Source organism: Macaca mulatta, chromosome 20, assembly GCF_049350105.2.
Source record: "Macaca mulatta isolate MMU2019108-1 chromosome 20, T2T-MMU8v2.0, whole genome shotgun sequence".
In the NCBI taxonomy this organism is placed as follows: domain Eukaryota; kingdom Metazoa; phylum Chordata; class Mammalia; order Primates; family Cercopithecidae; genus Macaca; species Macaca mulatta.
In genome coordinates, this window is record NC_133425.1 from 53,497,629 (window position 1) to 53,525,462 (window position 27,834).

The 27,834-nt window shown below is 49.6% G+C and overlaps 1 protein-coding gene across 1 annotated transcript in view; it reads right to left on the bottom strand.

Moving 5' to 3' along the window:
* Positions 1-27,834, bottom strand: part of CNGB1 (cyclic nucleotide gated channel subunit beta 1) — a 102,595-nt gene that overhangs the window by 2,454 nt on the left and 72,307 nt on the right. The window contains exons 26-34 of the mRNA XM_077986079.1: positions 27,542-27,606; positions 26,327-26,449; positions 19,250-19,391; positions 18,341-18,500; positions 15,756-15,853; positions 15,578-15,661; positions 12,049-12,167; positions 11,650-11,796; positions 2,123-2,342 (exon numbers count right to left, since the gene is read on the bottom strand). Coding sequence (XP_077842205.1) covers positions 2,123-2,342; positions 11,650-11,796; positions 12,049-12,167; positions 15,578-15,661; positions 15,756-15,853; positions 18,341-18,500; positions 19,250-19,391; positions 26,327-26,449; positions 27,542-27,606 — 1,158 coding nt within the window. The remainder of the gene's footprint in view (positions 1-2,122; positions 2,343-11,649; positions 11,797-12,048; positions 12,168-15,577; positions 15,662-15,755; positions 15,854-18,340; positions 18,501-19,249; positions 19,392-26,326; positions 26,450-27,541; positions 27,607-27,834) is intronic.

Consider the following 27,834-nt stretch of genomic DNA (forward strand, 5'->3'; position numbering starts at 1 on the left):
GGATTACAGGTGCATGACACCATGCCTGGCTAAGTTTTTGTATCTTTAGTAGAGACTGGGTTTTACCATGTTGGCCAGGCTGGTCTTGAACTCCTGACCTCAAGTGATCTGCCCGCCTCGGCCTCCCAAAGTGCTAGGATTACAGGGGTGAGCCACCTGTGCCCAGCCCACCCTAAACTCTTGACAACGCATTTCCAGGGCAGGATGCTCAGATGGTGAGCACTGTGGGACTTCCTGAAGCATGGCGCTCTGGCTGGAACCAGCAGCATCATGGGAAGTCAGAAAAGTGCTTTGCTGTGTTCAACATGCTTTTCTAAAAGGCCTCCAAGGTATCCTGCTTGATCTTTACGACCTCCTGAGGCAACCCTCAGTAATTCAAGTCTCAAAAAGCTTGAGGGGCTTCCTGGGTCATGGAGCTAGTGGTGACAGAGCTTGGATTTGGACTTGTGTCTCTGGATGTCTAGTTAAGAGCTCCCTGCACTCTGCCATTCTGCCCTGGTTGTTCTGATTTGGAAAGGAAGTGCCTTTTAATGGAACACTCATGCAAGTTTAATTCCCATCTTAAAGCTGCCTTGTTGAAGAGCTACCACTTAGGAGCCACAAGCCCGCCCCAGCTGAAGCTCTCAGTGTGCTGAGGGCACCCTTGGAGTTCCTGTCTAGTCAGCCCTCACAGCAGCCAGTGCTGAAGACCCCCATTTGCCAGCTCCACCTTGACCTTGACAGTTTGTGAGCCAGGCGATCACATCTTTCCTCAGTCTGGGGCCATTGGTGGCTATATCTGGAGAATGTCTTGGTACCCCAGATGGCTTTGATGTCACTCACCAGACTTCTACTGTCAAACAACCTCTGGATGGGTCTCCTGGACTCTGACACCAGGCTGGATTGAGACTGAGTTCACTGGGCTCCTTTGAACTCTGCTGTGTAGACTGTTAACCCCAGTCTGCCTAACCCCAGTCCCTCTCCAGTTCCCCAGCAGCCTTCCTAAGGGACAGCCATGAACAAACATAATTAGTGTAATTGTTCTACTTGGTATTCTTGGCTTTGGTCACAGAAAAAAGTCCCAGAACTAATTTTAATGTCCCCCATAGATTTATGGGGGTGGGAACATTAGGCACTGTGCCCGTGTGAGAGGATTTTACTTTCAAAGTTTTATTTTTCATTTTTTGAGACAGGGTCTCACTCTGTCACCCAGGCTGGAGTGCAATGGTGCAATCATAGCTCACTGCAGTCTTGACTTCCTGGGCTCAAGTGATGCTCCCAACTCAGCCTCCCAAGTAGCTAGGACCACAGGCATGTGCCACTAAGCCTGGCTAATTAAAAACAAAAAAGAAAAAATTTGTAGAGACAAGTTCTCGCTATGTTGTTCAGGCTGGTCTTGAACTCCAGGCCTGAAGAGATCCTCTGCCTTGGCCTCTCAAAGTGCTGAGATTACAAGTGTGAGCTACCATGCCTGACCCAAATATCTTAAATTGCCACAGATACAGTATTAAATATGAGAACACACTGTCTTCTGGGGAGGGACATTTGCTTCTCACACCCTCTCCTCTAACCTCTGCAACAGTATCAAGACTGTCTTTTAGAGATCCTGCTCCCAGCCTACTCTCAGTCCAGGGGTGGGTATGTGACCCAGGCCTCTTTAGAACACCACAGTGCCCTGGTCACACCGAATGGCTCAAGAATTGGCATGTGACCCAATTCTGTCCAATGACAGTGAGTCCGGGAACTTTTGCTAGAATGCCTGGGAAAGAGGTGCTTTCTTTCTGTTGGAGTTGCTATGCCAGGAGGATGTCATCCTAGAACTCTTGAGAACCTGCCTGGAGATAAAACCATCGCTGAATAAAGCAGAGATGATACAATGGTAAAACTCGTCCTGTTGGCATCATTCAGGCTTTTGGATCCAGGCTTTCCTGAACTTTTCGATTACTTGACCCCTAATTCCCCTTTTTCTCAAGCTGATTTGAGCTTGCACTCTGTCACTGGTAACCAAATGAGTCCTGACTGATAGAAAAAGGACGGGGAAGACCCTAAAACTAAATGTGTGGCCCACTCTTGGAGACCCCTCGGCCTTCTCCCTGGCACATATCCAAAATGGATGTGGTGGCTGGGCTCCCAACCACATTACCTGTTCCAGCAACTCTTGCTGCTTTGCAGCCGCCTCCAGCGCAGCCAGTTCTTTGAGCCGGGCCCGGAGGTGAGCAAGTTTGCCGCCTTTTGCCCCCTTGTCGCCCATCTTTCCTGTCATAGCGAGGGCAGCGCTGAAGAGCTTCGGGGTGCCCGCCCGGGGCGGAAGGATCAGCACGCTCTTCTCCTCCTTGGGCTTGTTGTTGTTTTTCAGCATACGCCTGGAAGAAAGCAGCATCCACTTACATCACAGACGCACGCTGGGGGAAAAGAAAGGCTCGCTTGTGTAGCCTCCTTTAAGCTGGAGCGGTGTGGTGGTGGTGATTTTGGCTGGCGATTGTAGAGAGCCAAGTGTCGTGTTTAGTACTTTATGCACTGCATCTCATTGAAGAATCAGAACAACTGTAATGAGGTGGGTCTCACTGTCTGTTGTGCCTTAGAGATGAGGAAAGTGATGCTCAGAGAGGTTCAAGAATAACTTGTCTGAGGTCATACAGCTAGGAAATTCTCTTTCTTTCCTTTCTGTCTCTCTCTCTCTCGCCTCTCTCCTCTCTCTTCTGAATCCTCTCCTCTCCTCTCCTCTTCCTCTCTCTCTCTCTTTCTCTCTCTCTCTCTCTCTCTCTCTCTCTCTCTCTCTCTCAGGGTCTGGCTCTGTCACCCAGGCAGGAGTGCAGTGGCGTGATCATGGCTTACTGCAGCCTTGACCTCCATGGCTCAAGCAATCCTCCCACCCGAGTAGCTGGAACTACAGATATGCACCACCACAACCACAATTTTTTATTTTTTTTGTAGAGACAGGGTTTTGCCATGTTGCTCAGGCTGGTCTCAAACTCCTGGGCTCAAGCGATCCGCCTGCCTTGGCCTCCCAAAGTGTTGCAATTATAGGTGTGAGCCACCATGCCTGGCCTCTTTCTTTTTTTTAACCAGCAGAAGAGTTAGGAAATCCTGAAGGACACTTTCACATAGGGAATTGGGAATAAGATGCCCAGGTGGAAAAGGAACCAAAGCTCTTTCCTTCTCCTTCTGCTTCACTGTCACCTCCCCATTGTTACCATCACAATTATCAGCATGTATTGAGTGTCTATATGTGCCAGGCCCTCTGCTCCATCCTTTACAGGCACCCTTCAATGGCCCCTATTACCCCCTTCCTGGTGTTCACTCCTCTGTGTGGTCCCCTTCCCTTGAGGATGAGTGGGGTATGTGTCTTGCTTTTAACCAATAGAATACAACAAGGGCTATCACTGGTGGAATATATCACACAGGATTGTGATAGAGCTCTGTCTTGCAAGGGGACTCTCCCTTGCTGACTTTATTTATTTTTTATTTGATTTTTATTTTAAGTAATAGAGACGGGGTCTCCCTGTGTTGCTCACGCTGGTCTTGAACTCCTGGGCTCAAGCGATCCTCCTGCCATGGCCTCGCAAAGTGTTGGGATTACAGACATGAGCCGCGGTGCCTGGCCTCCCTTGATGACTTTGATGTAGGGAGCAGCCGGCTGTGTTGGAGAAGGTCCACATGGCAAGCACCTGAGGCCAGCTACTGGCCAATTGCTAGTGGGAACTGGAGCCCCAGTCCTACAACCCCAAGGAACTGAATTACACCAACAGCCATGTGATCCTGGAAGTGGGTCCTTCCCCTATCCAGACTTGAGATGAGAGCCTGCTTGGAAGACACCTTGATGACAATCTTGCAGAGGACCTAGCTAAGCCATGTCCAGACTTCTGACCCACAGAAATTGAGATCACGAATGTGTGTGATTTTAAACGGTTAAATTTGTGGTAATACTGTTATGCTAATACATACTCTCTCATTTAAGTCTCACAACAATCCCCGTAAGTAGGTCTTATTATTCATCCTCATTTCCAAATGAGGGTATAGAAGTTCAGAGGGGGTGAGTAACTTTCCCAAGGCCACACAGCTAAGAAGCAGCAAAGCTAGAATTCAAAGCCACACTTCTGACCCCGGTGCCCCAGATATTAATGATTACAAAGCGACATTACATCATTATCTTCCTGGACACTGACAAATACTCCTGTGATATGGGAAGGGCTGAGATGACTGTGCCTCTGACAGTTGGGGAAATTGAGACTCAGAACAGGGGGAGTGATGTGCCCAAGGTTACCAGGAAGTGGCAGAAGCAGAATTGCCACCCACGTCTAATGGTATGTACCCCCCTGTTTCTCTAGATAAGGGTAGATTTTTCCATCAAAGAGAGCCCTACCTTTTTACCGGGAATTTTTCACACTACAAACATGTGGTAAGCAGTTTGTCTCAAGAACAAATGAATTCTGCCTGCAACCAGCGGGCCTAGACAATGAATTGGCAAATTCATTCATCGGGGCTCCAGCAAAACTTGTTTGTTTAAAAATGAGGCCATTACTGGCTGCTTATCTAATCAGAGGCAATGGGTTTAAATGGTGCATATTGATATTAATTGCCCAAGATTTGCATTTCTAGCTGGAGATCCCCCAGGAGAACACAAACATGATAATTCACCAGACGCCTCTGACACGCGCCAGCTCGGCACCGTCCCCCATGTTATTTGAGTCCATAATTCACGATGTGACAGCCCACAGGAAGGCTGAGGGTGCTGTGAAAATGAACTATCTTTTTCTTTCTAACAAAATAACTATTTATAGGACCTTTGCTGATTGCTAATAGCTGTCTCTGTTTGGAAACATTGAGCTGGCTTCTGGGGCATTTCCAGATTAGGGAAATTTGTCCTCATTTTCTGATAATGTATGCTTCCCTATAACTGAGATTGAGCAATCAGCCTGGAGCAAGTGACCCACATAAGACCTCTTCATTCTCTTTCTTGGAGTGGTCAAGCCAGAGATCTGAGCACTTCACTTCTTTGGGGACTCGGGTCCCCCATCTGCAAAGCAGGGAGCTTGGACAGAATCCCACACGTGGCCCTCACCAACTCAGATGTCCCCAGAACTATGGTTCTCAGATAGTGTATCTCCCCTGATGAGCAGAGCTCACACACAATCCCCTGCCTCTCTGGTCAAGCTGGCCTGGCCAGCAAACAGCCACTCTGATGACTCATGGCTGGGCCCCCCATCCCACGCCCCACCATGTTGCTGTGAGGCCTGTTAGCTCCACTCCTTCGCCTGGCTGCCTCCCACCCACACCTCAGCCTTCTCAGTATGGACACAGGTGCACAGGCACTGTCAGGAATGGGGGCCTCTGCACGGCTCTCGGGAGGGCCTTTGGGGTCCCATCTGATTTGCCAAACTCTTGCCTAACCCACCCAGGATGATGGGATAACAGCTAAAAGCATGGCTTTCCTGAGCTTTGTTCCTCCTGGTGGGGGCGGGAGCAAGAAGAGAGGGTGGGGAGACCTGGCACCAGTTTTCAGCCACAAGCAGAGTTGAATCTCATGATTTGTAGTAATTATATCCTATGAGATCTCTGCGAACACCGAATTAGCAAATACGGAAACATTGTTGCTAGGGGAAATACAAGGCTAGATTCCTACAAATCTCTCATCACAACATTCGTCAACCATAATACATAAACTTGGCCAGGCGTGGTGGCTCACACACAGTCCCAGAACACTGGGAGGCCAAGGCGGGAGAGCTCTTGAGCCCAGGAGTTCGAGGTTGCAGTGAGCTATGATCATGTCACTGTACTCCAGCCTGGGTGAAAGAGTGTAACCCTGTCTCTAAAATTAATAATAATAAACTTGTCTTATGTGTGTTTCTTTTTAAAGACATTATTATATTATTATTACTATTATTATTATTATTTTGAGACAGAGTCTCACTCTGTCACCCAGGCTGCAGTACAGTGGCATGATCTCAGCTCACTGCAAACTCTGCCTCCCAGGTTCAAGCCATTCTCCTGCCTCAGCCTCCCAGGTAGCTGGGATTATAGGTGCCCACCACCACGCCTTGCCAATTTTTGTAGTTTTAGTAGAGATGGGGTTTCACCATGTTAGCCAGGCTGGTCTCAAACTCCTGACCTCAGGTGATCCACCTGCCTCAGCCTCCCAAAGTTCTGGGATTACAGGCATGAGCCACTGTGCTGGCTAAAGACATCTTATTAAATATAGATCGTTGTTTTATTAACATTGAACACACAGCCAACAGCACTATAATTCATTCCTGAATGAAACTTATCTAACACACATATTCACTGTGTAAGGCACATTGCAGACTTCTTGTGCTTAGGAACACGAGACGGCACTTCAGCGTTATGCTTGGGGGCCATTTTAAACAGTGCGATCGCCAACAAAAAGCACAAAAATGAAAAAAAAAAAAGTGGCATTAAATGGACCATAAAAATACACCTGTTTGCAGTACAAGAGCTGAAACCAGAAGGCAGAACTGGGACTTCAGCGGGGGGCGTGCACTTGGGGTGACTCAAGTATTTTGCTGCTCTGGGCATGTCCTTAAATTACCACAAAAGCCTGTTAGTATTGATCTTGGCGTTACGAGCCCATTTCAGTGAGGAGGCGAATTTGCAAATATGGAGTCCATGAATCACAAGGGTCCACTCTACCTCCCTGTCCCTCAGGAGAGGAGGCGCTGGCACGCACCACTGATGTGGTGGGGAACGTGGGGAGATTTGGTGGGAGAAATTCAGATAGACCCGGGTTTTGGAAGGGCCCAGTGGGTTCCTTGAGAGCAACCAGGTGAGTTTTGGGGCAGCTTCCTTCCCCAGGGGACCTCAGTGTCTTGTGTGCATGATGCTTGGACATCAAAACTGCCTCCTTTTACCTTGAAGCTGCTAGAGGGCTCCTGTGAAAACCTAAGGAACTTCAAGTCACTCCTCTGCGTAAAACTCGCCGTGGCTCCCATCTCTCTCTGAGGTCCGACCCAATCTCTTCCCCTACACTCCTCTGATCCCACACCAAGCTATGCTAATTTTCTCGCTGTTGTGCCACCCACACACTAAGCCTGCTCCTCCTCAGAGCCTCTGCACATGCTGTTCCCTCTGCCCAGAATGCTGTTCCCAGCCATCAGTCTGCCAGCTCACTCCTTTGCTTTGTACAGGTCTTGTTGAAATGCCAACTGCTCAGAGCAGCTTCCCCAACCAGCTTATCTCAGGCAACACTCCATCACTTCCTGCTCCTCCCGTGGCTTTGTTTCCTCATAGCCAGACACATCACATCATCACTCATCTTTCCATTGTTGGTTCCCTGACTAGAATGTGAGTTTTGTTTGGTCCTTGCTGTGTCCCCAGAACTCAGCACTGTGTACTCGATACATCACTGTGCTGTAGGAATGGATGCTGGTGAGTTTCTTCTCTTTATTATGGCAACTCTCTGTGCAGTTTATTTCTGGTGTCATTGTATAGAATGAAGGGGAAGATAAGAATATGTGATACAAGACAAGGAGGAAAACCCAGATATGTGGATTAAAAAGGTTTTAGCCAATTGAAAAATTATAAGGTGAATTTGATGGCTACAGAGGAACAATTGCTTATTTATTTTAGAGACAAGGTCTTGCTCTGTCACCCAGGCTGGAGTGCAGTGGCACGATCATAATTCACTTTAACCTTAAATTTCTGGGCTGAAGTGATCCTCCCGCCTCAGCCTCCTAAAGTGCTGCGATTACAATCATGCGCCACTGCACCTGGCCTGAAGTGATCGTTATTAACATGCACTGAGCTCTCTGACATGACAGGCACCCCACCGGAGACATTCCCACACACTATTTGATTTTCACAGCAGCAGGCCAAGCACAGTGGCTCACACCTGTAATCTCAGCACTTTGGGAGGCCGAGGCGGGCGGATCACCTGAGGTCAGGAGTCCCAGACCAGCCTGGTCAACATGGTGAAACCCCGTTTCTACTTAAAATACAAAAATTAGCCGGGTGTGGTGGCACATGCCTGTAGTCCCAGCTACTGGGGAGGCTGAGGCAGGAGAATCGAATCGCTTAAACCCAGAAGGCGGAGGTTACAGTGAGCCAGGATTGTGCCACTGCACTCCAGCCTGGGCAACAGAGCAACAGTCCATCTCAAAAAAAAAAAAAATTACAGCAGCAAAGTAGGGGTTATGACCTTTATTTTACATAGGAGACAACTGAGACCAGAAAAGTTAACAACTTCCTCAAAGTCACACAGCCAGCACCTCACATGGAAGGGACCTGAGCCCCGCCAGCATCCCAGACCTATTGTGGGGTTCCTGCCACACCACGATGCCTGTCGCTCAATTTGAAACCTGATCTTAAGGGTTTGAAAACAAAAACTGGCTTTTCTAAAAAGAATGACGTGTTCCCCAACAATGCAAAATACAGATGCACACAGTTATTCATTGCACCACTGTTTGTAATTGCAAAATTTTGGAAATACCCTAAATGCCCATTTACAGGAATGTTCTGCCACTGTGGAAAGGAATGAGGAAACTGACTCTGCACTGATAGACGATGATTTCCGGGTTTTGTCGTCATGTGGAAACAAAGTAAAGTACAACAAGAATCTACAGCATGCCACATTTTGTGTAAGAAAGAAGAAATAAGAAAATGTTTGGGCTGGGCGTGATGGCTCACACTTGTAATGCCAGAATTTTGGGAGGCAGAGGCAGGCAGATCACCTGAGGTCAGGAGTTCGAGACAAGCCTGGACAACATGGCAAAACTCCATCTCTACTAAAAATACAAAAATTAGCCAGGCATGGTGGTGGATGCCTGTAATCCCAGCTACTCAGGATGCTGAGGCAGGAGAATCGCTTGAAATCTGGGAGGTGGAGGTTGCAGTGAGCCAAGATCAAACCACTGCCCTCCAGCCTGGGCCACAGAACGAGACTTGATCTCAAAAAAGAAAATGTTTGTGGATCTGTCTATTTTTGCAAAAGTAAGCAGAGGAAAGAAAAGGCAGAGATTGATGCAACGAATCACGTAATAACGGGGGTTGCAGTCAGGGGGCAATGGGGACAGGGAGAGTTGGGACACTTTTCTGAGTGCCCCATTTTGCAGAGTGCTGACCTTCAGGAACATGTTAATGTTCTACATACTTAAAACAAGAAAAAGTCAACAAAGATCAGGGTGGCAGGAGCCCTAAATGGAATGTAAACTGAAATAAGTGAACCTACCTGTATTTCAGATGAATAAAGTAACCACATTAAAGGGTGGGGGAGGAAGAGAAGGACTCCAGATAACTTTGAACATAACACTTACATCATATATACTCGGGCTAAAGACAGAAGAGCTGCATCCAGTACTGAACTCTACCTAGAAGACTTACTCTTTGTTTTTACAGTGACATGGGCTGGAAATTCTGAAATGAACTTCTCTGTACTGCTCAGTGTTGGAGAAGAGATTTACAAGTATGAAAAGGGAGAATATTAGAATGAATTCTAATATGTGGTAGCAGGGCATGGTGGCTCACACCTATAATCTCAGCAACTTTGGGAGGCCGAGGCAGGCAGATCACCTGAGGTCAGGAATTCGAGACCAGTCTAGCCAACATGGTGAAACCCCATCTCTGCTGAAAATACAAAAATTAGGCAGGTGTGGTGGCACATGCCTTTAATCCCAGCAGAGGTTGCAATGAGCTGAGATGGCGCCACTGCCACTGCACTCCAGCCTGGGTGACAAGAGTGAAACTCTGTCTCAAAAAATTAAATTAAATTAAAATTTAAAAATAATTAATTCTGTGGTGCTGGATTGAAATTGTTTTATAGATAGATCAATCAGTAGAAAAACAGAAAAATTGATGTTGGCATATATATGTATATGTGTGTGTGTGTATTTTATATATAGATATTATATATGTATTTTATATAAATGTATTTGTATTTACACATCCTGGTGTGTACGTGGGTGTGTTTCTTGGTTCCGTCTGCTGCAGAGGCCTGTAGCACTCCAGTAGCAATGAGTGCTCCTACGACTCAGATCTTGGTTTCTAAAAACCATCCCGCAGTAAAAGGAATCAAGGCTCCTTGGAGAAAACTGCCATTTCCAGGATACCACAAGGGATGTACAAGATGAACCAGGGCATCTGGTTGTGGCTTACTGATACTTGAGTAAGCAAGGAAGTGCTCAAATATGACAGGGATATCACAAAGGTCACAAATGAGCCACCTTGAAAAAGTGCCCAGGGCCAAATTGGACCAATTTGAGCATCAAAATAATAATTATTAACAGAGTGTTCATGGAATCAAGTAAATCCATGCCGATATACGTTGAGAAATGAATAAACAAGTGGGAGAGAAGAAAAAGTTCTTCCATACAGCTGACCGCGAGTTAATAATCAAGGAAGGAGTGGAGTTACAAAATTACCATTTTACAACTATCATAGCAATCTCTTTGTAACTATCATAGAGAGGAACCATCAAAGGATGCTAAAAGTGGTGGGTAAAAGTTTGATGGGGAACAGGATATCCTCATAGTCTGAAGGTGACTCCCCACTAATTACTTAGGAATTAGGTTTAAGGGAAAATAGGTTCATAGTACAGAAACCTTAACCAAGTAATCAAAGTGAAAATAATCGATATTGGGAGTAATCGGCATCATGTGCCTCTCAGTACATTTGCTGCAGAAGCGACATCACTTCCGAGTTCTTCCTGCCAAAAATGCAGACTCTAATGGTAATCACGAGAAAACCATCAGACAAACCCCAACTGAGGGGCATTCTATAAAATAACCGGCCTGTATGGGCCAGGTGTGGTGGCTCATGCCTGTAATCACAGCACTTTGGGAGGCTGAGGTGGGTGGATCACGAGGTCAGGAGTTTGAGACCAGCCTGACCAACATGGTGAAACCCCGTCTCTACTAAAAATACAAAAATCAGCCAGGCGTGGTGGCATGTGCCTGTAATCCCAGCTACTCAGGAGGCTGAGGCAGGAGAATTGCTTGAATCCAGGAGGCAGAGGTTACACTGAGCTGAGATTGTGCCACGGCACACCAGCCTGGGCAACAGAGCAAGACTCTGTCTCAAAAAAAATAAATAAACAAATAAAAAATAACTGGCCTGTATGCTCAAAAGACATCCAAGTCACTAAAGGTTGGAAAAGCCTGAAGAACTATCCCAGATCAAGGAAGACTAAGAATACTCTGCACCTTAATTACAATATGTGATCCTAGACTTGATTCAGGCATGGAAAAGAAGAAAAGGTACAAAGGATATTCTTGAAGAATTAGCAAAATCTGAAGATGGATTATGAATGAGATAATAGTATTGTTTCAATACGAAATTTCCTTATTTTAATGGCGCAGTGGCTCACACCTGTAATCCCAGCACTTTGGGAGGTCAGAGCAGATCATGTGAGCCCAGGAGTTTGATACCAGCCTGGGCAATGTAGTGAGACCCCAGCTCTAGAAAAACCTTTAAAAATTAGCCGAGCATGGTGGTATGTGCCTATAGTCCCAGCTACATGGGAAGCTGAGGCAGGAGGATCATTTGAACCCAGGAGGTTGAGGCTGTAGTGAGTCATCATCACTCCAATGTACTCCAGCCTGGGTGACAGAGCAAGACGTCATCTCAAAAAATAAATCAATAAAAAATAAAGGTACTGTGGTTACGTAAGAGAAATTCATTGTCCTTAGCAATTTTCTATTAAATGAAAGAAAAGTTACATACCTGGCTTTCTTCCGGAGTAACTTCTGAGACTCAGGATAATGCACCAAAATCTCATTCAGGTCCTTCTTATCCAGGATGAAGAGGTTGGTAAACCCATGGGCCACCACGTTGGCCGTGCGCCGGTTCCCACCCCCAACAGCCAGCAAGCTGGGGCAGAAAAGGGAGGAAGGAGACCCTTCAGAGACTGTGATTTTGGTCACATTCAGATCTTTCTTTCCCATGTGTGGAGCACAGTGGTGGCCCCACACAGATGAGAGCCTTCCCCCACCCCCATCCCCACATACATCAGCAGGTGCCAGTGCTGCATCTGCCAAGCCATAGACACTCTCACTGCCCGCTGGCCGCCTCCTTTCCCAGCGCTTGCCACAGGCCCCTCACTTTACCCCAGCTGCCTCTGACCTTATTTCTCCAAACACAGATCCAGCTTTCAGCGTCACCAGCACAGATTTCCCATCAGGGCCGCCCAAGACCTGCACTTGCCCTGCCTGGATGATGTACATCTCACGGCCGATCTCCCCCTGAAACAGAGAAGGGACAAGTCCCTCTGTTCATCCTTCAATGTCACCAGAGAAGAGCCAGGGTTGGATCCAGAGGCTGGAGGTCCCGCAAGGAGGAACCTAGGCACTGGTGTCCAGCCCTGCCACCACAACTTGGCGTGTTGTATGGGGGCAGTCACTTCCCACTTGGGCCTCAGTCTCCTCATCTGTAGACTTGGAGGAGTGACTACCCTATGTCCTGCATAACTGATAGGGTTGCAGTGGGGGAGTTAGTGATGTCCTGGAATGGGAAGTGCCAGCTAACCTGGGAGGTGCAGGTATAATGGAATTCTGCAAATTTCCAGTTAGACTCACTGATGGAGGCAGGGTAAATCAGATAGCAGTTCCCACCATCAAATGATATCTACACCTGGCATATTTCAGGGTCTCAGGAAGCATTTGCTAACTGCAACAGGAATGGGAATAACAATAATGATAGTATTCAAATTGCCTTTTTTTTTTTTTTCTGAGATGGAATCACTCTGTCGCCCAGGTTGGAGTGCAGTGGCATGATCTCAGCTCACTGCAACCTCCGCCTCCTGGGTTCAAGCAATTCTCGTGCTTCAGCCTCCCAAGTAGCTGTGATTACAGGCATCATACTTCGGCCTCCCAAGTAGCTGAGATTACAGGCATGTGCCACCGCGCTCGGCTAATTTTTGTATTTTTTAGTAGAGACAGGGTTTCGCCACGTTGGCCAGGCTGGTCTCGAACTCCTGGCCTCAAGTGATCTGCCTGCCTTAGCCTCCCAAAGTGCTGGGATTACAGGCGTGAGCCACCATGCCCAGCCCCAGATTGCTTTATGCGGTGTACTACTTAACCTCAACAACCCTCGGAGGTGAGAGCACTCTTTGCCCAAGAGCTGGGATCTGCACCCAGACAATCTGGTTCCAGAGTTCATGGTTGTTGTGGGTTGAATTCTGTACCCCTCCCAAATTCTATGTTGAAATCCTCATCCCCAGCGTCTCAGCATGTGACCTTATTTGGGAATAGGGTCATTGCAGATGTAATTCCTAAAGATGAGGTCCTTCTAGACCTAATCCAATAGGACTGGTGTCCTAATGGAAATGTGGACACAAAGACAGGCGTAGAGACAAGAGGATGTGAGGAGCACACACACAAAAAAACCGAGATGGCCACCTACAAGCCGAGGAGAGAGGCCACCCAGCTTGTGGTGTTGTGCAGTGTCCCGTGGCAGCCTGGCAAATGCATACAATGGCCTTAATCCCAAGACAAACCAAATGCATGCATGAATGAATAGCTTGCTTTGGACTATAATTAGAAACACCTAGTCTGCCACGCGCCTTCCAATCCTCATGCCTTCACGGGCCTTGTCCTGGCCAGCTACCTGTGAGTCACATGTGTTTAAAAGGGGAAGAGGAGGTCTGTAGAAAATAATAATAATAATAATTAAAAAGGGGGCCGGGTGTGGTGGCTCATGCCTGTAATCCCAGCACTTTGGGAGGCCGAGGTGGGCACATCACCTGAAGTCAGGAGTTCGAAACCAGCCTGTCCAACATGGTGAAACCCTGTCTTTACTAAAACTAAAAAAATGAGCCGGGTGTGGTGGCACATGCCTGTAATCCCAGCTACTTGGGAGGCTGAGGTAGGAGAATTGCTTGAACCCGGGAGGTAGAAGTTGCAGTGAGCTGAGACAGTGCCACTGCACTCCACCCTGGGCGAAAGAGTGGGACTTGGTCTCAAATAAACAAACAAACAAACAAATAAATAAATAAGGGATCCGGGAAGTGACCAAGGGCAGTAACTGTCACACTTTTGACTTAGTTGACAGAAAATTCCTGCGCATTTCACACATGCATGACCTCCTTAACAAAAAGGAAGAGAGGTTTGCCTCCCTGTTTCTGTTTAGTTTGACAAGAGTGAAAGGGTGAGGGGACCTTCACCTCACTAACCAGCGCCCAGGGTGTCTCAGAGAGATCGCTGCAGAGCAAAACCAGACAGCAGAGGGCGCCCTTCACACGTGCTCACCAAGTGCTCAATTTAATTTGCAATCACAGACTTTAGATTCACTTTTTCTCATTTGAAGCAAACTCTGCATCACCCACGAAGATAACAGCAACAGCACTGGCACCTGCTGTGTGGCAGGCACAGTGTTAAGCTCTGTATGCACATCTTATTCAGCCCTCACAACCACCCCATGAGGGAGGTACTATCAACATCCCCCACTTTATCCACGAGATGAGCAGGACTCAGAGAGGGCAAGCCACTTGCCCAAGGCTGCACAGCCAGAAAGTGACTCCAATGTCAGGCAAGTCACTCTATTGTTCCCAGACCCCTCTTGGCCCCTAAGGTTGCAGCTTTAAATCCTCAGCCCTCTGAAGCATCCTTTTCCCCTCTTCACCCTGGCTCTCTGCTTCCAGAAATTTCACTGCTGCACAGCATATAACCTGGAGACAGGGACCTTCTTGGGGACAGGGGTGCCCAAGGCTTGCAGAGCCTGCTTGGGTAATGTTTTCCCCCCTGTACGTACACCCAGGCTTATTAACAGCTCTGGGCAAGAGGACTGAAACCTGGGTTCCTGATCCTTCCCCTCACTCACCAAGTACCTTGATCTCACCTTGAACCCCAAGGACAGGGAGCAGAAAGGGCTCTAGACATTGTTAGACCCCAGGATTCAACCCCAGACGTTTTCTGGGATCAGAGGGTGAAGCTGAGCAAGGAGGGGGTTCTAGGGTGGGGCAGTGGGGAGCGGTGGGAGCTGTGGCATCAGGAAGGGACACAATGTCCCCCTTTGGGGCAACCTTTCCTCCACCCCAGCTGGCTCTTGCCATTTGGGAAGTGGATCCAGTGAAGGCAGATTGTCTCTTTTCAGCCAGAAATCTGAATTTTTATATGAAATCTTCAAATTTTTAAAGGTTGGGGACCAATTCTACATTTTCTTAAAATTAGAAAGAAAAAAAAACCCACGGAATACCTGTGTGCTGGATCTTACCCAAAGGCCACCAGTTTGCAACCTCTGACCTAAGCCCACCCCTTCTCCTGCCCCATTTTCCTGATGGGAAGACGGAGACCGCAGAAGCAGTTCCAGCTACACAGTCAAGGCCCTGCCCCTCTTCAGGCTCCGCGGCTTCTCTTTCTGTAAGGTGCGGGGGTCTTTGTCCTGGACCTCATGGTCCTGTGTCAATGGAGCTGAGGAAATGCTTTGCAAAGCCAGAGGCACATGTGTGCTGATTGCATAGAACTGGCAAAGCCTCCTAATCCGCTCCTGCTCTTGGATCTGGTCAGGTCACTGCAGCACAAAGCCGCAGACACTCCTCTCCCTCCCCAACAATCTCACTCTGCCCTGGGCTGGCAGGTTCCCCTCCAGCTCAGCTCCTTGAAAGCCAGGGGGATCGTGAACCCCAGATCCAGAAGTGGCTGCCGGGCCAGCTCACCTTCTTGCACACATAGTCATTGGGCAGGTAGACAACAGAGCGAAGCCTCTTCAGCATGTCAAAGATCATCTGCCGGTCACAGCCCTGTCCCAGTGAGGAAGGGAAAGGAACGCTGTTTAGAGAAGATTGGGTTTGGAGCCTCACACAGCCCTGAGGGTGAGGGCACCAAAGGGTGTACCTGAAAGAGTGCGACTTTGCTAACGATGTTGTAGTTCACGTCGATGGCGAGGTCCAGCCGCATCTTGTCTGGAAGCTGCACCATCAGCTCTGACTCATCTGTGAACAAGGCCTAGCAAGGGTTAGAGGCAAGGCCAGGCTCCACCCAGGCACACATACGGGCCAAGTGCCCACCTACCGGCTTATCAGGGCACACCGTTGCCCTGCCGTACAGAACCACTCTAGATTTGTAGAGCGCCCTCTCTCAACTCCAGCCTTTGCCAATACCATTTCCTCTGCCAGGAGCATCCCTGTGCATTTCCCAAACTCCTACTCATTCTTCAGAACCCAGCACTAATGTCACCTCCTCCTGGAAGCCTTCCCTTGACATCCCCCACTCAGTTACTATGTTAGTAGCCCCTGCACTGTTGCAATTATCGGTCACCTGTGTTCCCAGTGTCCTGTAAGGACAACATCAGCAAGAACTAAAGTCTCTGGAGCACTTCTATGAGCCAGTGAGCCAGGCACCTTTTTTTTTTTTTTTTTTTTTTTTTAAGACAGAGTCTCTCTCTGTCGCCCAGGCTGGAGTACAGTGGCATGATCTCAGTTCACTACAACCTCCACCTCCCTAGTTCAAGCAATTCTCCTGCCTCAGCCTCCCAAGTTGCTGGGACTACAGGTGCCCACCACCAGGCTGGCTAATTTTTTGTATTTTTAGTAGAAACGGGGTTTCGCCAGGTTGGCCAGGCTGGTCTCCAACTCCTGACCTCAGGTGATCCACCCACCTGAGCCTCCCAAAGTGCTGGATTATAGGAGTGAGCCACCACACCCAGCCAAGCCAGGCACTTTTTAATAGAGTGTTTTATAAATATTATCTTAGTTTTTAGTTTTTATTAAAATAAAATGTTTTTAATACTTTGAACCCTGAGAAGCTAAAAAAATTTTTTTCTTTTAGAAACAAGGTCTCACTATGTACCTCAAGTTGGTCTAAAAACTCCTGGGCTCAAGCAATCCACCCACCTCAGCCTCCCAAAGCGCTGGGATTACAGGCATGAGCCACCGCACATGGACTTATTTTTATTTTTCTGAGACAGGGTCTTGTTCTGTCACTCAGGCTAGAGTGAGTACAGTGCAGTGGCGCAGTCACAAGTCACTGCAGCCTCAACTTCCTCAGACTCAAGCGACCCTCCAGCCTCAGCCTCCTGAGTAGCTGGGACTACAGGGATACACCAACACGCCCAGCTAAATTTTTTGACTTTTTGTAGAGATGGGGTTTTGTCATGTAGCCCAGGCTGTTCTTGAACTCATGGGCTCAAGTGATCCTCCTGCCTCAGCCTCCCAAAGTGCTGGGATTAAAGGCAAAATTATTTTACTAAATCCCCTAGGCAACCCAAGAGTTTCCCCACTATAATCTCAACTTTACAGATGAGGAAATGGCAGTGACATGCCCGTAGTCTTGTAGCTCAGGGGATGAACTCAGGACCCCAACCTGGCTGTGTAGCTCTAGAGCTGCCCCAGGATATCCAGGGCTAAGCCTGCTGCGCCTGTCATGGGGCGTGCAATGTCCTTGAGAGAAAGAGAGGACAGAGGAGGAAGAGAGAGGGAGGGAGGGAGAGAGAGGAAGGGAGGGAGGAAGGGACAGAGAGTCCTTCTTCTTCTTCTTCTTCTTTTTTTTTAAAATTAAACTGCACTTCGGCCTCACACCTGTAATCCTAGCACTTTGGGAGCCTGAGGCTGGTGAATCACCTGAGATCAGGAGTTCGAGACCAGCCTGACCAACATGGTGAAAGCCCGTCTCTACTAATAATATAAAAAATGAACTGGGCATGGTGGCACATGCCTGTAATCCCAGCTACTTGGGAGGCTGAGATAGGAGAATCGCTTGAACCTGGGAGATGGAGGTTGCAGTGAGCCGAGATTGCTCCACTACACTCCAGCCTGGGTGACAGAATGAGACTCCATGTCAAATAAATAAATAAACACACACACACACACACACACACACACACTGCATTTCACTCTTTTTTTTTTTTTTTTTTTGAGACGGAGTCTCACTCTGTCACCCAGGCTGGAGTGCAGTGGCTGGATCTCAGCTCACTGCAAGCTCCGCCTCCCGGGTTTACGCCATTCTCCTGCCTCAGCCTCCTGAGTAGCTGGGACTACAGGCGCCCGCCACCTCGCCCAGCTAGTTTTTTGTATTTTTTAGTAGAGACAGGGTTTCACCGGGTTAGCCAGGATGGTCTCGATCTCCTGACCTCGTGATCCGCCCGTCTCGGCCTCCCAAAGTGTTGGGATTACAGGCTTGAGCCACCGCGCCCGGCCTGCATTTCACCCTTGCATGGGGATGCATTTCAAGGTGGGTGAAGCGAGGGGGGCAGGCACACAGAAGACAAGCCCCCCAAGTCTCCAGGGATCTCATGACAGCCCTGCTAGGGGACCCACTGGGCCCCTCTCACACCAAGGTTGGGGACACAGCCAAAAGAGGCCCCAGTACTCAGGGCCTCAGAGACACAGAGGACAAGGGAGGTGCCCCGAAGGCAGGGCACCGGGCACCAGGCAACAGGAGTTGGCTGGGAGCTGGTGGCTGTCAGGGTGTGACCATCTTACCCAGCATGCCTTGCGAGTGCCAGGTGTACTCGTACCAGGTCTTGACGCGGTTCTGCACGGACTTGGGGATCTTGTAGAAGTTCATGTACTTCACCGTGCTGTCCATGCAGCTGCGGTAGTAGGTCTGTCCCGCGGTGGCGGCCCCTACCACATCTCTCATCTAGGGGGAAAGGTTAGGGGAGGTCAAGGAAGCCACTGGGTCATGGGAGTGGGGACTATTCCATGGGTTTGGGATGTGTCACTTCACACAGACTAGGGGCATGTGCTCCTGGCGGGGCACTGGGAGCAGGGAAGGCAGATGTCCTCACACAGAGAAAGTTTTACTGACGGGAAGTTCTGCCTTCAGCATGGATGTGGGGAAGAGGAAGGGAGGGAGACTGCCAGCACCTTGGTGGCCTCAGGTCCCTGGGACCACACCAGTGGGGAAAGCTCCTTGGGCTGGGCTGATTCTGGTACAACACAGTCCCTCGGTGACGGCGGCCACTTTGACTCCATGTTGGAGGAAATAGGAAGCTAGTGTGCTGTTCCTTGGGGCGGGGCCCTTTAAAGGTAACGTTGAGGACCTCTGACTGTCACCTTGTGTCTCGACCACAATGTAAGATGCTGCCCCGGCACACACCAGCTACACCAGGGGTTTCTCCCTCAGTCTCTGTAGAAGACCATTCAGCCCAGTGCACCCAGAGGAACGGTCATTTCAAATGAGAGCAACCTCAGAGAGGGAATAGGGCCGAGTTCACCACCACCCCCTCCACCGCACAGAGCACAGTGCGCCAGGCCCCTGATTCTCAGTCCAGTGCTCTTTCCCAGGCTTAATCCAAAAGGAATGGCGCAGAGGGTGACATTTCTGGCAACAGTAGGAGGGGGCCCTGCAGTCAGGTGGGGTGGGACGCCGGGCTGGTGCCCCGATACCTGTCCAATCATGACAGAGAAAGCAAAGACGCCCGTGAAATAATTCAGCAGCTGGAAGACAATTTCAAAGAGTGTCTTGGGGTCAGGCAGCCCCCCGATGGTGATGAGGGTCTTCACAGCAAAGTAGTAACAGCGAATATAACTGGAGAGAGAGGAGAAAGGGAACATGGGTCATCATAGACCCCACTCTGCCGCCCCTGAGTGGTCTGGCTCAGACGCCTCTGATAGATGCACGTTGTGCAAAAGACAGAAACCCTTTACAGCTCATCTATGCAAGAAAAACCACCTCCTGCACGCGTAGAGCACGTTGCCATTTGCAGAGCAGGTTCACGAATACTATTAGGTGCGGTTGTGTCTCTAGGGATATGTTGCCATCCCCATTTACAGATGTGGAAACTGAGGCTCTAGGGGATTGCCAGGAAGAGTTGGCAGGAGGCCAGACCAGGGTCTTCCAACTCCTAATGACTGCGCTCCCTTAATTTCCTTCAGTGTTCCTTCAATTTCCAGTCTTTTCGTTTGCTGTCACCTGCCATGTTGGCTTAGGAAAAGCAAAAGCAACATCAAGTTTGGAAGATATCTTGAGGATGACTTTTTCTGACCCACCCCTCCCCAGCCCATCCATTCTCCAGATAGTGAAACTGAGGCCCCCAAAGGGAAAGGGCACACCCATGGTCACTAGTTGGTAAGTGCAAGAGTTGGGCGCTGTCTGCTTCTCTGAGATGTCATCCACCAGCAGTTAACCCTCTGACACAGGTTTGTGAACCTTCTGGAAGGGAGGTATGGGGGAGGCGGTCCTACTGTGTGGCAAAAAGCATAGGAAATGCCCTGAGTGCTCTAGTCTGAATGTGTCCCCCGAAATTCAGGCACTGGAAACTTAATTCCCAGTGCAATGGTGTCGGGAGGTAGGGCCTTTGGGCGCTGTTTAGGCCTCGAGGGCTTTGCCCTCATGAATAGATTAAAGCTGTTACAAAAGGTTCTGGTGGAAGATTTCCACGTCCTTTGGCCCTTCTGCCTTCTGCCATATGAGGACAATGTTCCTCTCCTCTAGTGGACACTGTGGCATTCAAGACACTGTCTTAGAAGCAGAGAGCAGCCCTCACCAGACACCAGAACCTTGATCTTGGACTTCCCAGCTTCCAGAACAGTGAAAAGTAAGTTTCTGTTCTTTATAAGTTACCCAGTCTCATGTATTGTACTATAGCGGCTCAAAAGGCATGAAGCCACCAAGCTTGTGTGTGATTATCACAGAGCAGCAAGGGTCCCTCTGACACCTGTCCACCCCTCAGGCTGCGCCCTCCCCTGGGTCAGCAAAGGTGAGGTCAGAAGGGCCTAGAGACCAGGCAGTCCCCGCAGGCTTTCCTGCACCAGCTATTTATGCAGTGTCCTAGATAGAACACGGGCTCCGGACCAGGCTGGCTGGGCTCAGCCACCTTCTAGCTGCATAACTTGGACAAATTTCTCTCTCTCCAAGCCTCGGTTTCCTTCTCCATAAGATGGGGATGGCAATAGAATGTCCCTCACAGAAGACCATGAGGACAAAATGAGATGCTAGAAGACAGCCTGGCACATGGTGGACTCTCAGCAAGGGAGCTGTCAAAGCCTTCACAGCCACTGTTGTCTGCCGTACGCAACTGAACAGACTCGCCCATATCCTCAAGAAGCTCGTGGTCCACTGTGGGGACAGGCAGGTAACGTGCAATGCGTGCAGGAAGGAGGAAGCAGAGGTTGCTGGGGAGTGTGGTAGAGGCTCTGCCTGTGATAGCTGCGGGGCCTTGGGCAGGGCTGCGGGCCGCCCTGCATCTCCACATCACCTGTTGCCTGCAAGTTTCAGAACCCAAAACGGGCCGATCAAACCCCCGTCATACTGGTTCTGGCCATCAGAGGGCGCGCGAAGCAGCATTTAGCGGGACGGAGCAGCACCCCTAACTCTGCAGACCCCTGGGCTGTCCGGGAGCTGGGTACTTATGCCGCTGGGCCACCAACAGAGAGAGGACATAGGCGCGATGTCCACAAAACTCTGGCTTTACCCCAAACCGTTCCCGGCTGGAGGAATCTTCCAACGACATGGCACATAGTCTCCTTGTCTTCCACGCTGTTGGGTCTGTGGGGACCCTCTGTGCTTCAGGCTGGGCAAAACGGGGCAGGAGAGCACTAGGGCAGGATGCAGGGCCTAGCATTTGTAGGAGCTCGGGCCCGTGAGCCCCTGGCACCCAGCAAGCACTCTACAAATGCTCACTTTGTAAACGTTGTTATTCTTCATGCTACTGGAATTTCTAAGGAATCCTCCTTCATTACTCGTACTTGGCTCACATGTTGCGGTTCCCTGCAGGATGTCATTTGGGAAGGAGTATTGCTGCCAAGGAAGCGTGCCCTTCCCACTGCTGGGCAGCTCGAGCTCCTCCGGCAGAGGGCCCTGCAGAAGGAGGTCCCAGACAGCTGTCCCCCTGCCCCGCCCCCGCCCTGCTCTGCTTACCCTCCCTTCCCCAAGCTGCCCAGTGACGGATGTGCCAGTCTTAGCCCCAGGGAGTAAAGTTCTTAGTTTATTGGGGCACAAGCCCCTTTGAGAATCTAGAGAAAGCCAGCTCTGTTTCCCTAGAAAAGCCAACATATGCTCAAATTTTAGGTCCGATGTCTGGGGGGTTTGTGACCCCCTAAAAGCTCTATACCCCAGGTTATTAACTCCTTTCCTGCCATGCTAGCTTCCCCCCTAACAATAGCCATAGCTAGGCACAGGGGTCACTGACACCTGTTCAGGCCCAAGCTAGACATGCCACACATATTTATTTATTATTTCTCATAAGAAATCTGGATGTAAGATACCCGCATTGTGCCTGTGGGAACACTGGGTCTCAGAAAGGATAAGGTCACAGAGCTCAATTCCATGCAGAAATTGTGTTCTCCCCTTTGCAGAGAAAGAGCCTTCAAATCCCTCTCTGCCTCCTTGTGATGGGTTAAATGAATGAGGAAGTGAATGAATGCATGGCCTAGTCAAGGCTCAGGAGCGGAGCTGTGAATGGGAACGGGTAACAGGGCCACTGGTGACGTGGGGAAGCATTAGATCTTGACCCCATCCCTGATATTCTCCACCCCACAGTGGCTCTCAGGGACTCCCCTCCTGCCTGCCTGGGCTGCCCTGGCCTCTGGCACATCTCTTTCGAGACAGTCTCGCTCTGCCGCCCAGGCTGGAGTGCAGCGATCTCAGCTCACTGCAACCTCCAACTCCTGGGTTCGAGCGATCTTCCCATCTCAGCCTCTTGAGTAGCTGGAATTACAAGCATATACCACCATGCCCAGCTAACTTTTGTATTTTTTTGTAGAGGGGAAGTTTCGCCATATTGCCCAGGCTGGTCTCGAACTTGTGAGCTCAAGCAGTCTGCCTGCCTCAGCCTCCAAAAGTGCTGGGATTAGACATGAGCCACCAAAATCAGCCTGGGACATCTCTGTAAAGGTGTGGTTCCCCCTCAGGGCAGGGCTCACGGCAGAAGGCGACAGCTGTAGCCATGGTGGCTGAGGTTAGGGCATCTATACTGGGAGGAGACGTTCAGTACAATTAACCACTCTACGAAGCCGCCACCTTGAATGCAAGCGACCCACCTGTTCCCAACTGGGAGCAAGGGCCTGGGGGTGGACAGCTGGACCACGGGCATTTTGTGTCACTAGTGGGCACAGCCCACGGTGAGGTGGGACACCCTTCGGTGAGTAACTCCCCACTGGAACTTTCCTTCTTCCACCTTCTCATCCTCACTGTGGCTGACTGAGCGCCCACCGTGCCCAGGCACTGGGGCAGGGGCTCAGAGGCATCTACTCCTCAGTCACCTCTTTAGGGTGGGACTCCCATTTGCAGCCCCATTTTGCAGGTGAGGGAACCGAGGCCCAGAAAAGAGAACTGGCCTGTCTCTGCTGCCAGGGGGCAGCTCTAGGAGTCACGCTTGGGACTCCTCATCCCTCATCCCTCAAGCCTCCCTTCTGACTCTGCAGGCCCAGCCCCCATCCTGTGCTCATCCCTCCTGCCCACATCCCTCCTGCCCACCCTGACCTCCGTCCCCTAGGTCAAGCCACCTGTTGGTCTGGAGGGTTTGCAGCTGTCTCTGACACAGCAGCGCCCCTTGCTGGCTGTCTGCTGCCTGCTCTCACTCCCGGTGCACTCTGCCATCAGCGCCAGGGTGGGCTTTCCAAGAACCCTCCCTCTGCTCACTCTCCTGCTTAAGGCTTTTGACAGGGCAGGGGGGAGAGTGTCATCTTTAACACCATCCAGCCTTAAAATGAGGTGCACACCTGTAACCCTAGCACTTCAGGAGGCCAATCGCAGGCAGATAGCTTGAACTCAGGAAGCCGAGACCAGCCTGGGCAACAATAGGTAGAACTCCATATATCCAAAAAATACAAAATTAGCTAGGTGCAGTGGCATGTGCCTGTGGTCCCAGCTACTCGGGAGGCTGAGGTGGGGGGATCACTTGAGCCCGGGAGGCGTAAGTTGCAATGAGCCGAGATCATGCCACTGCACTCCAGTCTGAGCAACAGAGAGCAGACCCTGTCTCAAAAAATAATAACAATAATAATAATGGAGGTGGCATATATGTGGGAACTGTCTACTTTCCAATGGACCTCTCTATAAACTTCAAGCCACTTTTTAAAAAATTAAGTCTGTTCATTAAAATAATTTTTAAACTTTTTTTTTTTTTTTAAGACGGAGTCTTGCTCTCTGTTGCCCAGGCTGGAGTACAGTGACATAATTTTGGCTCACTGCAATCTCCCCGATCCAGGTTCCAGTGATTCTTCTCCTGCCTCAGCCTCCCAAGTAGCTGGGATTACAGGCGTGCACCACCATGCCTGGCTAATTTTTGTATTTTTAGTAGAAATGTGGTTTCGTCATGTCAACTAGGCTACTCTCAAATTCTTGGCCTCAAGTGATCTGCCCACCTCGGCCTCCCAAAGTGCTGAGATTACAGGCATGAGTCACTGTACCTGGCTAAAAAAACTTTTTTAAATGTTTGTAACTTTTGATGACTTTTGGTGAAATTGACAGTGCTCATGCCCACCTCCCCTGCTCCCTCTGGCCACCAGATTGGCACTTTTCCTTTTCATTGAGGCAGTTAGGACTCTGTGGCCATGACACCTGGGTTCAAATCCCAGCTCTGTAACTCACGAACCGTGTGACTCGCATCTGCTACCTCATCTGTAAAATGGGGATGGTGCAGTACCTATCTGATGTGATAGTTGTGAGTTACTGTGTTCAGTGCTTTAAACAGGGCTGGCACGAAATAGGTATCCTACAAGCCTTGCTGCTATTATCATCATCATTGTCACTATCATCACCATTGTAAACCAAAAATAAATTATAAGGCCCCCAACCATCGGAACAGACCCCTCCTCTTGGCCAAGGGCTTTCCAGAGTTATCTGAAAACCTAATTCAGGCCGTGAAGGAAGAGGGGGTCGGACATGCCTCATTATACTCCTCCAGCGTTAACATCAACACAGACCTTAAGTCCGGTAAGAAACATTACAGTCTCTTTTCTCTAAAGCCCACTACTTAGAGGCTTCATCTGCATGAAAATACCTAGCTCACCACAACCCCTTATCATAACCCAGACATTTCTTTCTACTGATAACTCTTTCAACCAATTGCTAAGCAGGGAATTTTTATTTATTTATTTATTTATTATTATTATTATTATTTTGAGACAGAGTCTTGCTCTGTCACCCAGGCTGGAGTGCAATGGTGCAATGTCATCTCACCACAACCTCCACCTCCCAGGTTCAAGCAATTCTTGTGCCTCTGCCTCCCGAGTAACTGAGACTACAGGTGCTGCTACAACGCCTGGCTAATTTTTGTATTTTTAGTAGAGATGGGATTTCGCTGTGTGGGCCAGGCTGGTCTCAAACTCTTGATCTCAGGTGATCTGCCTGCCTCGGCCTCCCAAAGTGTTGGGATTACAGGTGTGAGCCACCAAGCCCGGTCTTTTTTTGTTTGTTTGTTTTGTTTTGTTTTGTTTTTTCCAAGCAGAGACTTTTAAAATCTACGTATGCCCTGGAAGCCACTCCTCCCTTTGAGTTGTCCCCCTCTTCCAGATCTAACCAATATAAACCTTACATGTATTGATTGATGTATTCTGTCCCCCTAAAATGTATAAAAGCAAGCTGCACCCCGACCACCTTGGGCACATGTCATCAGGAACCGCTGAGGCTGTACCATGGGTGTGTCCTTAACTTTGGCAAAATACACTTTCTAAATTGATTGAAACTTGTGCCAGATACTTTTTGGTTCACACGTCATCATCTTCCCTTTGGCAAGTCTCATAATGGATGGCGGCTCTCTGATTGGCAAGTGGGTCTCACCTTGTTCGCCAGTGCCTCCATGGTAGCAGTGCCTGGGGAGCTGTGCTGGGGAGTATTCTCTGGCCTCGTTCCTTCTTGGCCATGCCCGGGGAAGCAGGAGTAGATGCACACATACAATGTATTTGCACACCCTACTAGAATTTGGATGCGGAAAGGTTCTGTCTAGCAAGTCTTGTTCACACCAGTACCTCCGGTCTGACACATGTAGTTGCTCAGGAAACCTTAGCTTAGGGAAGACGTGGTGACCTGGCTCTTTTTCCGTTTGTTTGTTTATGTTTTTTTTGTTGTTGTTGTTTTGTTTTTTTGAGACGGAGTTTTGCTTTTGTCGCTCAGGCTGGAATGCAATGGCACGATCTCGGCTCATTGCAACCTCCGCCTCCTGGGTTCAAGAGATTATCCTGCCTCAGCCTTCCCAGTAGCTGGGATTACAGGCATGCATCACCACGCCCAGCTAATTTTTGTATTTTTAGTAGAGATGGGGTTTTACCATGTTGGCCAGGCTGGTCTCTAACTCCTGGTATCAGGTGATCCACCTGCCTCAGCCTCCCAAAGTTTTGTGAGCCACCGCAACTGGCCCAAGACGTGGCTCTTGAGCCTTGTCATGCCAGTGATTGCTTAGGAGCAAAGTGGCCTTGCCAATACAGCAGCAATAAGACTCCTTCCCGGAGTCTCTGTGCTGTGAATTATAAAGAACAGGAAGGTCCCCCAGGCGTGGCCCTTGGGGGATGACTGTGGCTCACCTGTTTCCCACGCCATCGTAAACCCAGTGAGTGGAACCCAGGCCCTCATAGGCCGATGCCCAGTAATAAAGACAGGAATTCAAGTGCAGGCTGTAGAGAAGGTAGGCTGTGGTCCTGATGACCCTGCAGAAGGAACGTAGCATGTTAACACAGCGGTGGAAGAGGGTGGTGAGGGATAGACACCTGGCCAGAGGAAGCCAACCCATGGGTGGGCTGGCCCGACTGGATGCTTTGTTGAGATTGTGCCAGTTAGGAAGGGTGGTGCTTGAATGGGGCGTTGTAACGACCTGGGGCTAGAATTGGCACAGAGGTAGCAGAGCTGACTGTGCACTGGGGGAGTGGAGGGGCCAGAGGGGAAATGTGTGTTGGGGGAGGAGCAGGGAGGGACTGATGTGTGCAGAGAAGTTGAGTTGAAGATGGGGCCATGTCGCCCCAGGAGAGATGTGGACAGGAGCCTTGCTCCCTAGCACGGCCTGGCTGGTCTTGCGCCTCATCCTCAGACGTCTGTGAAATAGCCACCGCCGCCTTACAGCTGTTCCCGTTCTGTTAGAGCTGGCTGCGGGCTCCAGTTCCCTGAGCTGAGGCCAAAATGAGGCCTAGCTCACTGCAGCGCTGGTAAGCCCCTCGTGCCAGCCGATGTGTGCCCTCATCACAATGAAGGGTATGGGATATGCCTGGTTCTCTAAATAACAAACGTTTCTCTGGGAAAGAGGAGGCGGGACCAGAAAGATGCCTGGCTTCCAGTGGAGATAGGGCCTGGAGGTCAGTGGGGGTAGACAATGCCTTGCTGCCTGTTCTCTAGGTACAAACTTCCTCTGTTGTCTGTGTGTGTGTGCATTGTGTGTGTCATTTGTGTCGTGTGTGTGCATTGTGTGTGTTGTGTGTATGTGCACTGTATGTGTTGTCATGTATGTTGTTTGTGTTGTGTGTGTCATATATCTGTTGTGTGTGTGTTGTGTGTGTTGTGCGTGTATGTGTTGTGTGTTATGTGTATTGTGTGTGTGCATTGTGTGTTGTGTGTTTGTGTGTTGTGTGCCTGTGTGTGTTGTGTGTGTTGTTTATGTGTGTCATGTGTGTTGTGTTGTGTGTGTTGTGTGTGTCGTGTGTGCTGTCGTGTGTGGTGTGTGTATGTCGTGTGTGTTGTGTGTGTATTGTGTTGTGTGTTTGTGAGTGTTGTGTGTGTGTGCATGCACGCACACGCAGGGGGAGTCTCACCTGTACACGTAGGCTTTGCTGAGGATGGATTCCAGGCGGTTGTTAAACTCGAAGAAGGCCATGTACTGGAGGGAGAGCAGGGCATGAGAGCAGCCCACCGCCTGCGGGTAGCATGCTGCTCCCACGCCCACGGGCGCCGGGACTCAGGGCTCTTCCTGCAGCCCCCGGGAGGAGGGAACAGGACGGTGAGCATTCAAAATCAGAAATCCTCCGCCCCTTGACGGATAGGGGCCAGAAACTCCATTAGGAATCTGAAGAAAGTCATAGCCCATCTTCCCTTGGAAATGACATGT